The 14873-nt window shown below is 40.1% G+C and overlaps 1 protein-coding gene across 3 annotated transcripts in view; it reads right to left on the reverse strand.

Annotated features, from left to right (window-relative positions):
* CRAMP1 (cramped chromatin regulator homolog 1) overlaps window positions 1-14873 on the reverse strand; it is a 49148-nt gene that overhangs the window by 7422 nt on the left and 26853 nt on the right. For all 3 annotated transcript variants that reach the window (XM_074886581.1, XM_074886582.1, XM_074886580.1), the window contains exons 10-19: window positions 13178-14443; window positions 10625-10802; window positions 7179-7360; window positions 6439-6513; window positions 5137-5218; window positions 4279-4383; window positions 3073-3251; window positions 2419-2499; window positions 855-1089; window positions 403-567 (exon numbers count right to left, since the gene is read on the reverse strand). In XM_074886581.1, the coding sequence (XP_074742682.1) occupies window positions 403-567; window positions 855-1089; window positions 2419-2499; window positions 3073-3251; window positions 4279-4383; window positions 5137-5218; window positions 6439-6513; window positions 7179-7360; window positions 10625-10802; window positions 13178-14443 (2548 nt within the window). The remainder of the gene's footprint in view (window positions 1-402; window positions 568-854; window positions 1090-2418; window positions 2500-3072; window positions 3252-4278; window positions 4384-5136; window positions 5219-6438; window positions 6514-7178; window positions 7361-10624; window positions 10803-13177; window positions 14444-14873) is intronic.

A 14873-nucleotide genomic window follows, 5' to 3' on the forward strand; every position in this document is an offset into this window, starting at 1 on the left:
TTTTGAGATTATGCTGACCAAGCACAGAACGAAGCCTATTTTTCCAAAAGCTGAGCCAAGGGCATCTTTTCACTTTGGCAGAACAACCAAAATGTCTCAACCTAACTGATGAGTCAAGCTCCAAACAGACTACAAAGAACTGCCAAGGAATTACTTGTCTCAAGGTATGGGCCCCAATCTAGCAACAGGATCTTTTCAGGAACAGACTTGTAAAGAGAAAGAAAGTGTATTCAAGGTAACACTGTTGAAATGAAAGCAGAAGGGAAGAATCTTACAAAACTCCTACTGGGTTTCTGATTTTCCAAAGGATTCACTTCTACTAAACAGCATTTTTTGTTTTTTGGATTTTTTTTTTAAAGAAAAGAGCTTTTTCGTTGCAGTTCTCTGCATACTGACACTTACAAAACAAGCTGCTGAGAGACGAGTCTGTGGAGTCATTGGGGTACCACTGGGGATCATGGCTGGGAGAGGCAATCCAGTTCTGTTGAGGACTACTGGATGGGGATGGAAGACTTTTGGAGCTGTCACTGCCGTTCAGCTTTGCAGGTGAGAGAGAAACACCTTCACCTGTGAGCCAATGTCAGGAATCACCGATTCAGTCAATGCGTTAAAGTTACAGGACACTGCACCAATTTATGTTTAGAAAGAGAAAACAACCAAAAAAACCCCAACAAAAACCCCCCTACCTATATATGCTACAAAGTAAAGGCTAGGCACATGATTTTATTTCCAACAGGTATTAAAAAACCCCCCAAAAACCAAGAACTGCTTCCTGGAAAAGTTTCTGCTGACATGTAAGATGACAGGGATTTTATTTCAAGTTAATAGGAAGACTTAGCTAAGCTCAAACTTACTGTATTGACCAGAGCTGATAGCTATTTCAATGATAGAGTCACTGATTTGAGTGGCAGGTTCTCCTTGAGAAAGCACATCTTCAGGTGGTCCAGGCAGAGAAATATCCAAGAGAGCGGAAACATTGGGAGGAGAGAGCCGGGTGCTGGAAGCCTCTGAGGAGGGAAGTGGAGGGGTGGAAAGACCATTCTGGAGGGGAGTCTTGGTCAGTTCTGACAGAGAAAGGACTGATGTGCCCTGTTACAAGAAACAGAGTTAACTTCATAAATTTATGAAGGACTTGGAAATCTGTCTGAAAAGCAACAGCTTAGCTCCTAAGCATCAGATTAAAGTCAGACTTCAAGGGGAAAAAAGAAAAAAAAAAAAGAGGAGATAATATTCAGCAGATAATATTCCTAAAATTTTAGGTATATATTATTGTATACATTTATATTATTTTAATGAAAAATATCTGTAAGCATTAAAAAAAATGCTTCAGCCCATACCCTCTGAAAACACATGAAAACATTCCAAAGAAAATTTAATACAGCCTACATAACAGAAACAAGCATAATAAAATTAATTAATTTTGATGAACATACAAGATAAGTCTTAAGCATTAATTTGCCTTTCTATAGGCAAAAAACCCTGTAACTGCTTGAAGAGTATATAAATATTTTTAAGTACTAACTCACTCCTCTTTACAGCCAGACTTCCCAAAACTCAACTGATCTTTTTTAAGGAGTCTTGTTATTAGTACCTCATCATAGAACTGTTTGTGATTTTTTTTCTGATGTAATATATACAAAGCTGTCCTGAGAGCAATAACCAGAACCTAAGGCCCTGTCAACACAAATAAATGCCCAGTAGGTTCATGTCCTAACATCTGTGCTATAAAAAAAAAAAATAAATCTTCCTCTCCTTCATGCTCTCCAATCAAATTAATTTGACCTTCTTCGCATGTACCTGTCACAGGGAGGGTGGAACAGGCTTCCACTGAAAAAAAAGAAAAGCCTGTACTCTGAGGCTTAAGTATCTAATGCAAGGTCCTGGGTCCCACTGGAGAAGAAAGGTGGGGATAGGATGACAATACTCTTACAACTTAGGTGCTGCCACAGTTACTTTTTAAGTATCTATGTCTTTTGGATCCAGCATAAAGAAGAGATCCAGCATAAAGATTCTCTGAAGAGGATGGTGGCATTACAATCACACTTTTAGTCTTAATATTCCTCCTTCAGCAACACACAAGCATCAGGGCTGCCAACTGCTGAAATCGTTCTTTGTGATGTCTCAAATACACAGGTATGATACAGCAAAGCAATTATAACTTTCTCCAATGTATCAAGAAATACATAAAACCTGTTTGTCCTTCAGAGGTCAGAAATTGTCAGCTTTGCTTTTTTAGAGAATGGCACCCACGTAAATTTAAGCAGCTTTCCTAAATTTCTTTAAATTTCTTCAGATGCTAGAGATTTCCATTCCCACAAAACAGTACCAATGGTAACAAGGGGGTTTTAACTAGTAATACCAGTGGCATTTTCAGAACACTACCCATTTCATACAACTGTTCTTTCAACACTACTTTACCTGGAAACCATCAGGAACTGCCTCCTGCTCATGCCGTGTTGGTAGGCTGATGAACGGAACACGACACCCAGGGCCCGAGCCCTAGAAGCACAACAGAAATCATGTGAGTGACAAATGTTTACATGAGATGGTGCAAATATAGCTGGGGAGATAAGAGACAAGTGCACATCTCCCTTTATGCATGCTCTTTCTACATATTGTGCCTTTCAAAGTCACCCATCAACTCCCTGAGAAAATGACACGGACTAACATGTATCTGGGTCTCAATGAAAAAAATGGCAAGGACAAGTCACAGCTTACATTCCAAATATATCCCTAAAAGTCAATGTTTTGCCCCAGATTCCCTGCTGAATTACTGTCTATTGAAATGCTGCTGTTTCTTTTCAAGCCCAGACTTCCAGGTAGCCAACTTCAACAGTCTGACAGCTGAAAGCTATTCTATGGGATGGAAATCTGTTCAATGTGGTGATGATTTGATCCCTCAACCCCAAAATACACACTACACAATATAGATTGTGTTTGCCATGATAAACGTTTCTAACAGCAAGCTCCAGGAGACAGCTCATTGAGGAGTCACTAATAATACAGCTTTTTTACACAACTGAAAAGCAAGACACTTAACTACTTTCAAAAGCATGCTCAAGAGACTCTGACCTCTACAGTGGCGATGGAGCCTCCATTCTGATGTGCTGCTGTTGACTCCTGCCCTGTGACCACTGTGGTCACTCCATCTGGTGACAGTGGAGACACACCTGACAAACCATCTGCATCCAGGACAGTCATCGGGCTACCAGGGATAATACCAGCACTTTTAGCGGCTAAGTCAATAGCACCTTTTGTGAAACAAAAAAGCAAAAAACACATTACAAGCCTTTTCTTCCGGCAATTACTTTGTTGTGACTCATCTAAAAGATGGGAGTTTTTTTAAATTGCTCAGTCAAAACTTAACATGTGCAAAAAGCGAAATGGTAGTTATCTGATCAGCTGTATCAGTTGTTCCTCTTCACAAAGTATAACATTTCTTTTCGCTAAAATGTTTAATTTTTCTGCCCTGTTCTAACATGTTATCAGGTATATCAAATCAGTTTAGAGAAAAATACCAGTTCTCCCCCTCTGCCCTTTCCTTCTGTTTTTTTTTTTTTTTCCCCTTTTTTGTCCTGCGAATTGTTAAGTATTTAGTTGTGCAATTTCAGGAAATTTCCTACGGTTTACTAGAGGCACTCCAAAACCAACATAGCCTTATTTTGTTATCTTGCCTCTAGCAGCCATTTAGACTCAATATAAAAACCTTAGTTATTGCAGGGTCAACCTCACCCAGATCTTTTAAAATCCACTTAAAACATCTGAATGTCTTCCCATCACAGAGACTCCTCTAAGTAAAACACAGAGGCAGTCATTGTTTTCACCTCACTAATCATTCTAATTATGGGACCCATTCTTTTGTTGCAAGACAGTATTTGCTTGGGGTACACCGACATGTTTTTTTCTTGTAGAATTCATAATCCCACGTTAGTAGATAAACTGTTTAGAAGTTTCTTCCAAATATGTCACAACCCCTGTTCAAAGTGGTCTTACAACAGAACACCACAAAAGTGCTCAACTTTGGTTACAAATTCTAAGCCCTTGCTTTGCCTGCAGGTCAGACTCAGCGAAGGAACCTAGTTCAGACTGTCCCACCACTGACTGCTCCCTTTCTGCAGTCACACAAAGCCACAGAAGGTAAGATATCATTAACACAGCTATTTTTTTTAACTTCCAAAGGCACTAAACAATTTTACCTAGGGAAATAGAAACTAACGATTTAACATCATACAGATCACAACAGACTGTGACTCTCATTCTGTTTAAGAAATTACTTACTAGACAGATGGTTGGTAGCCTGTGTTGGAAGAACTTTGGGCACAATTGGACGAGAAACAGCAGCTTTAGTCAGTGAGGACTGGATTGGCCGAAACGAACCTCTCCCTAGGGTGAAGGATTAAATACCTCTCAAGCAAATGAAATCTTAACATTTTTAAAGCAGAGCACAACACAGTTCAATGGAAGCAAAGAAATTCCAAACAGTAGCAAGCTCCAGAAATGCAAGTAGTGGAGATGATAAAACAAACTTGAAATAGTACTGCAAGCTAACCAGTGCCTTATCACAAAAATGCAACAGCAAGTGTTGCTGTGTTAGTGAAGCTGCTTTCATTACTTTCATTGAAGACAACCTTTAAGGCCTCATGTTGATTTTGAGATTCAAGCCGAGATGGGGGATCGTCTGTACCACCACTGTACTCATGAGTGTATCAGTAGAAAAGGACAAACAGGCAGTATATTGATTATACCATTATGAAGTTTAAACAGTATCCCAGGTACTAGGAAAAGACCATTATAAAATCTATACAAATGATTATACCCTACAGCAAAAAAATTCTCATCTAAGTACTTTATACCTAAGTTTTGTCTCCTTGTAGATAGCTTCTTACTCTTCCCTGCTTTAAATACAGGGAAATGGAAGAAAAAAATTTCTATCATAATCATGTCTTGCTTAACAATGATCCAGAGGAACACTCCCATCATCCTGTAGGAAGTGACTCAAGCAACTGTTAAATGCTTCTGTAGCTTTGAAGGATATTTTCCTCTTTTTAACATTACTCCTTTACGCAGTTTTAAGGGACACTTTTCAGTCCATCTCTCACAGCAGCATAAAAGTGATAGAAAAATATGCAGACTCACCTGTAATGGATGAGTTGGATAAGATAGAAAAAGAACAGACATGCTGGGACGGATTTCCAGATGGCCTGGGTAGCAGTGTTCTCTACGTGAGAGAAACAACAATAAACCAGAACATATTTAAACACAGAACAGAGGGTAAAGTTCATCTTCTAAGGCACAGAAGTTCATGATACCTCCCAGAATAAGCAGAATATTTACATGGCATGATTATCATGCAACAGACACAGCAATAAGATCTGTGTAATCTTGAGAAAGAAGCTACAGATATGAATCATGTGTTTTCTCTGTAAACTGCTATAAGGGAAAATTTCCACATGGACAATTCTCAGAGAAATGCTAATTAGAACTATATTCCTTTCCAATTATACTTGCAATAATTTTCAAATCTCCCACAGAATTACAGAACTGATCTTAAGGATGGGATCTAGTCTGTGTGCAAACTGATCTTCCATTCCAATTAACCAAGTGGGAGTTAATGAGGCAGCTGTATGTACTTGGGAGCTCTTAAAACAAATGGAATTGCATAGACCAGAATATCTCAGCACCAGAAAATAGCATGTACATTATTTCTAGGTCTTCTACTCTTAAACAGAGCAGAAGAGACAAAAGGGTACATTGACACTTGGTAGCTTGTTTCCCCCAAACAAGTTTCCATTATTTTGGTTTTAGATTTCTTTTATGTTCTCCACCTGCTTCTGGTTTCACAGTGCCATGTGCCTTTTTTGCTGAGTTATCAGTCTAAAGGAGGTTAATGCCTGCCTGCCACCAAAGTTCCATGACAGCAGGCTACCTCTTCCATACCTCTCTTTTCAAGTCCCATTTTTTTCCAGAAATCATTGTTCTTTCAAATAATGTTATATTTTATTTCACTACAGAGTTGAACAGTCATTAGTGAGTAGGAAGCAGGAAAAAATATCTAAAGGGAGATCTTGTTGCAACAGCAGTGACAGCTCTAACAGTGACAGACCAGGACACCACATGAACACCCACTGCTTGTGCATCAGTACCAGCAGGCCCAAACAGCAGAACCTACTTTAGAAAAAATAAAAAAGCCCCTTCTCTGAAACTACTTCATGCACTGGACTACTACTATTGTTGACATTCCTCATACAGGGAATATAACATGGCTGGTTACAATACAGACTAAAAAGCTTGTTCCTTCATATGTTTGGCTTCATTTTTTCAGTGGATATATAAGGGAAGTTCAGTTTTTTATTTCAATTAGCTGCCAATCATTACAGCCTTACTGATATCTATTCAGGAAGCAAAACAGGCATTTCACACTTTGCAAATTGTTCTGACCTGTACTACTAATGGCTTCCGCAAGTGCCTGTTCCGTAACTTTCTTGGTTTTGGCAAGAAGAAGTCTGACTGCATCTGGACAAGAACAGGAAATGTGTTAGAAAGTATTTTAAGTGTGCAGACACAGAATAAATTATACCTCCCAAACTCCGGGTTTCAATAAAGTTGCAACTATTTATGAAAATATTGTTTTGTTTTGGACAGTAGAATATTCTTTCTGCTACAGTACAAAAATTTTCCACCAGGAATGTATTTACCTTTTTCTTCTTGTTTCATGGAGATAAAGTTTTCTCCCAAAAAGGCCCTTTCACTACTTAACTACTGTAGCTTGCTATGAAATTGTTACTGAGACTGTACGTATAAAAACAAAATGAGTATTTGGATTAAACACAGCAAGGAGGTTGTATTAAAAGTAGCTGTACAATAAAAAGGATATCAGTTTTGCTAAACCTGGCAAACATATTTGCTGGAGCAACTTAATTAGAGAGTGAACCAGTTTCATCAGGCTGCATGATGGCATTCAGATTCAGGTCTGAAGAGGTGATGTCACTTCAAAGCATAGTTATATAGTCAAAACCTGACTAATCTCAGCTAATATAATGTTATGCTTGAGCATCAGTAGAAGCACTGCTTCATAGGGAAGCTCATACTTTCTGATGAGCCAAAAAACCCCTGTAATACCTACTGGAAGCTGGCTCAGGCACAATATGCTACTTTTTTCATTCAGTCACCCCACTTACACTGATTGTGTCTAAGTGCTGCCGGAAGGTCAGTTCTGCTTCTTTGCTAGGCAAGAACAGTTTCCCATGGCGGCTATTGGGGGGTAGAGTTGTAGGAACTGCAAAGAGTCCACCATCAGCATCAGTGCTTCCAGAACTTGAAGGCCCAGCCACCAAAAGAGGTCTAGGGAGGTTTCTCAAACCTAGAAGATTTTAACAGCAATTTAAATGAAGTGAAAACAAAAAGAAAGTAACTAGTAATTGAAGGATCATACAGAGATTCTGGCTCTGCCACCACCTGTTTGTGATCTCAAATCATGAAACTCTGGACACTTCAATCTTCCCACCTGCAAATTGGCAGTGTTTACCTGCTTCACAAGGATACTGCAAACATTCACTTGCTTTGAAATCCTTGAAAGAAGGGGGTTAAACGCAATTTTACTCTACTGAAGAAACTAGAATTTAATAACCCAGTTTTAAGCCCCCCACAGACTGTGTTAACCAGTTTATCTGTTCAGCTTGTAGAAATAGTTGAGGGTCCTTCCCACTAAGCAAACTAAATATCCACCATTCCTTTTGTAGGGGAAGATAATACAAACACAGACTCATTCTACAGTGTTCCTGTTTTAATTACGCTCCCTACCCCTTCCTCATAATAATTCAATGGGCAACCCCAATAAAATTATTCTGGTGACAGAGAAATGAAAGAGTGGGGATCAATTTACCAAAACACCTTCCAAAAGATGGATTGTCTTAGTAATACATTTGGCACACTGAAATAATGGCATCTGGTCTGAGTAAAACTTCTCCACTTACATTTAACTTTTAAAAATATTGCAGGATTTCACAGTGCTGTGCCCACTCTGCAGGCATCCAGCTAGGATGAAAACCAGTGTGGTTAGCATGTCATTCTGAGATAACCAAGAAGCGTACCTGCCTCTCCTCCAAGGAAGTGCTCGCTGCGCATTTAACACTGGGTTTTGCTACAACAGACAACAACAGCTATTTTCAGAGTCATACTGCACTGACGGTTGTCACAGTACTCCAGCCTCCACTGCTGGGCTGGAGATCTCAGCTGGGAGGCAGCAGGGGAAGTGGAGGCTGGAGATCTCAGCTGGGAGGCAGCAGAGCCCAGAGGGGGAAGCAGCAATGCAGGCAACAACCAGTCACGCCTGCTGCCTCCCTGGGCAGGAAGACAATACAGCACAAGCTGAGGCCACGCTATGGATATACGCAACAGCATTCAAGAAGTGTTTTGAAGAACATCAAACTTTATTTACCTAACAAGTAAACCTGCAGGTTTTATTATCCTCCTATTTAAAAGGCAAAATCGCCATCTCCGCCCTGCTGCTCTAGATTCTGCTGTTCTTCCAAAGGTTAGTTAAAATTACAGCGTGCCAACGTATCTAAAAATCAATTAAATGCAGAACAACATAAAAATTTGTGCCTCCTGCCTGACCAGGAGTTAAGAGAGAACTGTTAAAAGTAATACACACAATATTATCTTTTTTTTAAAAAAATAAAGGGATGCAACTATAATTATGTAATGATATTTTAAGCACCATGGGTGATGTTGCATCACAGCTGTTGCTTCACTTTTTCTAAATCTCTTTTCATGATTCTTTGTATCCTCTTTTTTGTCTCTCCAGCTAGCTGTGTGGCTTTTGCAGAGCTGTCAGTTTGCCATCGCTTTCAGTACTTCTGGAGTGGACACAGGCTATCTTCTAATCTTTATTTTCTACTGAGAAGACCAAATCAATTTAATTAAAAAAAACTCAAAAGACAAAACCAAAAAAAGCAGCTAGCACCTAGACAGACTCAGGACCAATGTCTATGAGGGAACACACTTAGAAGACTCATCACCAAAAGGAACCTAGCAGTTTGCTGACAACCAAATCACTGCAGTCATTTAATAGCACTGTATGTGAGGATAGAAAAAAGCTTGACAATTACTGTGTACTGAAGGTTGCAATCCAGAGCACAAACAATCCAGAACACCCTTATCAGGGCTGATCAAAGGGATTCAGTTTGTCTACCAAAACAACACAACTCAGGGTGAAGATATCAGACTTGCTGGGTATCGGAACGCCACTCCCCGAGGCCTAAGCTGAGTGCATTACCCAGTCAGAACTGTCAAGAAGCTAAACTAATTAACTAGGCAGAATGTTGTATTGAACACACTTTTACTGCTCCTCTGTTCAAGCCAAACAGCTTGGCTGAAGCCACCTTGGCTATCTCTGGTACTGTACAAAACAGGAATAGCTAAGTCTATATTTTTCACATCCTGACTTTGCACTAAAGACTCTGTGCTTCATAATATGTTAGACCATAGTGCTACACAACTCCACTTGTAATTCAGTGATGCAAATCAAAGACCAGCACGGATAATTGTATTTGTTTTTGAATCAGCAAAGCTCTACATAATCAGAACAGTTATCTGTTTCTAGGGGATCAGATACAAAGTATTGTTATCTTCTTGATGTTTCTGTCTGGTATCCTCAGTGGATGATCCTTACCCTTACTTAAAATGCTGCACAAAGGATTTTCAAGGCATTAGGGAAGCATAAAATATAATCTCATAAAGATGAATGTCACAAACTAAGGAAGTTTGATTCTACTTTCAAGTCTAATTTAAAAAGATATGTCCTTCAAGCCTGTGTATCTCACTGAAACATAACCATTTATCTGATTTATTAAATTATTGGCTTTTTACTAGATATTTAAGTAAGTATGTCCTTGTCTGCAAGTGCAATGAAGCTTTAGACAAAGATGAAATTGCTATAATGCCATTTTAAAATGAAAACCACACAGAGCACCAAGTATGCTTTACAGCATCAGTTAAATTGCTCATGGCCCATTGCTTCTTACAGCAGAGGTGTGAAAAGCACAGCGTAAGAATCACAATTGTTCCCAGTAACCCTGACACCTTCAGACTTTTCTGAAGTCATAAAACATGTGCTGGCAAATGCAACTGGACTGAATAACAGAACTGAAATCTTTGGTCCGCATGGCTAGGGCTCACAAGCTGTACCTTCTATTAAAAGAAAAGGTAATTCATCATCATTCCATACTCTATAATGGCACAGAAAATTTTCACTAATTATTTCATCAACAAACTTTACACCATGTATTTACTCTCCTGTTCTGTAAGCCTTCACTCTCCTGAGTTCCCAAATCCTGTATCATCCAGCTCCTAACGAATGCCAGCAGCAACTTCTGTAAGAGTGACTTGTGAGAGTTCTTCTGGACTCTAAACTGCATTATTGACACGTGTTGTTTTTCAAGATTCATAGTACTGAATTTAGGACAACTCTCAAGCAAATTAACGCATACTAATGTTCTTAAACAGTTAAGTTTATAAGAATAAAACCACTCATTCTGCCAGTGTCACATGACTGGGATGTACTTATCACGCTATGAGGTACTAATGGCCTGATCTCTTGGAATGGATTTTTATGAATACTAACCTGAGGAGCTGGAAGCAGCACCAGGAGAAAAAGTCTTGTTGTTGCGAAGGGCAGATTGATTTCGTGCACAACCTGGACTCCTGGTGCTGATGGCAATCACCTTACCCGGAGGAGTCAGTGACTGCTCCTCTTGAGCAGGCTTTATAGGTGATGTGGCAACAGAGCTCATCTCGGGCATCTACAAACGCAGGCACATGAAATGAATATTGTGTACTGTTACAGCAAACGTATTGTTAAACCCACTCTACTTAGGAAGCTTTAAAAAAGAAATCTGACATACTACAATATCTTTAAGTACTCTAACCAATACCTCTGTGTGTGCATGGTGGGCAGCTGAAATTCCCTTCCTGTGCATTTAGCAGTGTTAAATGTCATCGGTTCACTACCAGTAATTTATGTTATGATCAGGTTAACACTCAACAAGCTTCACACAGTGTGCTGGACCACCCCAAGATTTAATTAAAAAAAAAAAAAAAAAGAGGTAAAGAGATTTGTCACAGTAATGGAAAAGGTGTTTTTGATTCAGTGCAAAACTGATTTTCATAAACTCTAGCCATCCAGAGGGCTCCTCTGTTTGGAAGTATACCTGGACAAAAATATTTTGCTCTTAATTCCAACCAAGTAGAGACCATAGTTTTGAAGTTTTCCCCATCCCTTCTCCTATTTCATACTGTAATACAGCAATAACAAGAGGCATGTGGCAAGGTGCTTTACTCATTTTCCAGGCATATCCAGTTATTTTAATTAAGTTGTTTAAACGCTTTTCTAGAAAATACTCCCTTTTTAAGGAATCTCTATGCAACCACAGGCATAATATTACCACCCACACTTGAGTGCAATGCAATTTGCTACAGTTTGTTTTATGCTGGTCATCTTCATTTAAAGGAATGAACCACAGCACAGTTGGCCATTTGGCTTTGTTACATATTATCTTGAGAAAATAGCAGGGATCTAGACAATCAATCCTTCCTCTGTTAAAGTACCCCGTGGCAAAGATATTATGGTTCCTGTCATTATTTGATGAAATGCAGAGGATTTAAGAGATAAAACTTTCAGAAAGTCTACAGTACTTTCAATTAGGCAGTAAATATCATCCTCACCTCTTCAATATGTATCAGTCTCACAACATTCACTGCTGCGAGATGAGTATCTCTTTTTTTTGAAGCACGGTGAGTATAAAGTGGTTTTTGACAAATAAAAGGTTACATTACTTGTTTTTATTTGAGTGTACGATATGGTACATATCTGAAAGAGCTCCTTTATTTTTCAGTAGCACTACACTGCTTTGATTAAGACACTAAGAGTGCTAAAGTGACAGGAAAACACTTGAAAAGTAACTGTTGGGTTTTTTTACCTCTTCTACCCCTCTCCCCCCAAGTCTAAGGAGATGTTGTTCTTTCTAGTTTGTGATTGTTTAATCATGTCATCCCTGGCTGTCACGTGTGTTACCAGAGGTAGATGCCAAAGAGGAGACATTGTCACAGATCTGTGAGATGTCAGACCAAAAGTCTTCACAGTTCAAACAAAGTCTATATCTGGAGCTGTATCTGAGCAAAGATGGTTTTAAATTTGTAAGATCCTACATTCTAGGTCTATAAAATCAGGATCAAAAGGAGCTTCAAGGGGGGTTAAGTCCGCACCAACAAAGAAAGATCAAAGAACTACGTGTGTTTGGGAACAGTGATACATTTGCATCCTATGCTGGAATACAACGCAAATTGTATCTTTAACTCATCATATCTCCATCCCAGGCATTCAGCCAGATCTGTCGAATTCAGGGTCTTTTTGGTCTTTAAGAGGATGTTTTACTAAGTTTCAATGGGTTGCACTAGGTGGAAATGGCTGCCCAGGTATCACAGGGGCAGATCTTACACATTGGTTACAATGCACAAGAAGGAAAGCAAGTTCATTCCCAGTTGTCTGCCTAAGGAAGAAGATATTTTTCTGGGCCTGTTAAACAACTATCCTAGAGTCAGGGAACTTTTATGATTATCACTGTGGCAGGCGTAGTTATACTGGCTATGCTATCCCAAAGAAATAAATTCTTTTCACACACTTAGTGCAACTTGAACTACATAAACACTGGAAATTAAGGGTTGTGGTTTTCACGTCGAATATTGATATCGTCTAGGTTCCCTTTGTCATCCAGGCTTCATTTCCCACAAAAGGTTGGACCAGATCATCTTCCAAGGTCCCTTCCAACCTGGGATGCTCTATGGTTCTGTGAACCTGAGACAGAATAGAAGACATCTACCTAACCTAACCTCATGAGTGACCTCTTCAGCAGTCACATTAAACGTTCACTGTAATACCACTGAGACTCACAGCAAACCAGAAACTAAAAGGTAGTGTAAAAAAGCAAATGCAGCATATTGAGGAAAAGTCCGCTCTGTAGCAAGCTAGGTCATGTTGTTTGTTTAGGGTTTTTTTTAAACACAGGAATCCCCAAGATGGCAAGGCTGGTCATTGATTTATTAAGAAAACATAACTGGGCAATTATTCCCCAGATCAAATAAGAGTTTAGCATCTGCAACATGAACAAGAGCCACTTACTGGTTTGGGATTGACTTCAGTAGAGATGAGTTTTAAAAGGCAGTTTAGGAGTCTCTGCTTGTGAAAGGTGGTACATGTGGGAACAGCACTTGACTCAGAAGTTTGCTCCCTAGCATCCTGGGTTTCTGGCTCCAAGACAGCCAACCAGTCATATTCCAGCTGCAACTTGTTCGGTTTGCCCATCATGAGGTAGACTTCAGCCAGCGTAAGGCTCTCAGAAGTTCGTAGACTCCATCCTTCTTCTCTAACCTGTTGAGAGAGCCGGCTTGGGTCATCCTTGAGAGACTTTGTACTAGATTGTCCCTGAGGTGGAGGTGGAAACGAGGAGCCCAGCTTCTCTTGAGAATCCTCCATTACTGCATCTGTTATATCCTTGGTACTAGCATCAAGCTGCTGGCCCTGGCTGTGGCTAGCCTGAGTTTCGTATCTGGATGGGCCACTGCCAGGTGAAACCACACCACCTCTTGGTAGCTGTGAACAGGAGTCAGATGTCTCTGTGCTCCTTCCGCTTGGAAAAGCCACAGGAGAAGTATCAGCAGCTGCTGGAGTAGAGTCTTTCCCATGCAGTTTGTCTGTGCAAGAACATTTCTCTGGGACGATCAGGTCCTGACAGGACTTCATGTACCGTGGAAATGGATCGAGCAGAGAGAGTTCCTCCACATCAGGGATCTTACTGCAAGCACAAGCTGTGCTGCATGATGGTAGCACAGTTGCTTGGTCACTAGCCAGGGCCTCCCTGCCCTCCACACAGAAGGCCACTGAACTCAGCTTTTCGTGGTTCCCTCCTGGATCTTGAAGTCCAGAAGGCAGTTTTTGGAGAGAATTAGTGATGCCAAGATTTGAGGCTGTTCCTTCCACCAGGCCAGGCTCTGGGGCACCATCTTCAGTGCTTGCAGAAACTTCAGCTGTGGGCTGAGAGGTTCTGCTTGACTCTGTAGTGCTCTCTGCCCTTCCAACACCCTTACCTTCTGTTCCCCGCATGTATTTTAGCTGTCCCCTAGCTGTCCCCTGACCACTCTGTATGCCTAGGATTTGTGCAGGGGGGAGTAAGTGAGAGTCTTTTGTGTTCTGTTTGCACTTGCCAGTTTCCTGCCAATGCACTGTGCAGAAAGCCTTGGAGTGGACCACTCTGGCTACCCCAGGCAGCGGAGTGAGTGTACAGTTCTCTCCCGGAAAGAGATGGAGCATCACTTTCTCCTCTGAGAAGCTGCCTCTTGTTTCTGAGTCTCTGGAGTCTTGAAGCTGCCGTTCTTCTAGTGTTTTACGCTACAAAAGATGTGTCAAAGAATAGAACAATCATCTGCCCCTTACAAATAAGCACCTGGTAGCCTATTTTACAAGTTTAAAAAACAAAAAAACCACCAAAAACAGTAGCTGATCAAGGACATGTTCTCTATTCAACATAGACATGAAGACTCTATGATCAGAAATTAAGTCCTTTTGTGGTGATAAGGACTACAATGAAGAGCTGTTACAAGCATAAACTAAACCTCTGTTCCAGACAAAATGACTTATCTCTGCTTCATACATCATTGTAATTATAAAAAAACCCAACCAACTAATAAACCCCAACAAAACCAAATAAAAAACTCCAACGTCACTGCATAGCAAAACAGACTCCCCTTTCTGTGCAGTAACTTCCATCTTACATGTTTTGACATCCTTCTAGGTTTTAAGTGCTATGCTGATATTTCTC

The sequence above is a fragment of the Strix uralensis genome, chromosome 16 (assembly GCF_047716275.1).
Source record: "Strix uralensis isolate ZFMK-TIS-50842 chromosome 16, bStrUra1, whole genome shotgun sequence".
Classification (NCBI taxonomy): domain Eukaryota; kingdom Metazoa; phylum Chordata; class Aves; order Strigiformes; family Strigidae; genus Strix; species Strix uralensis.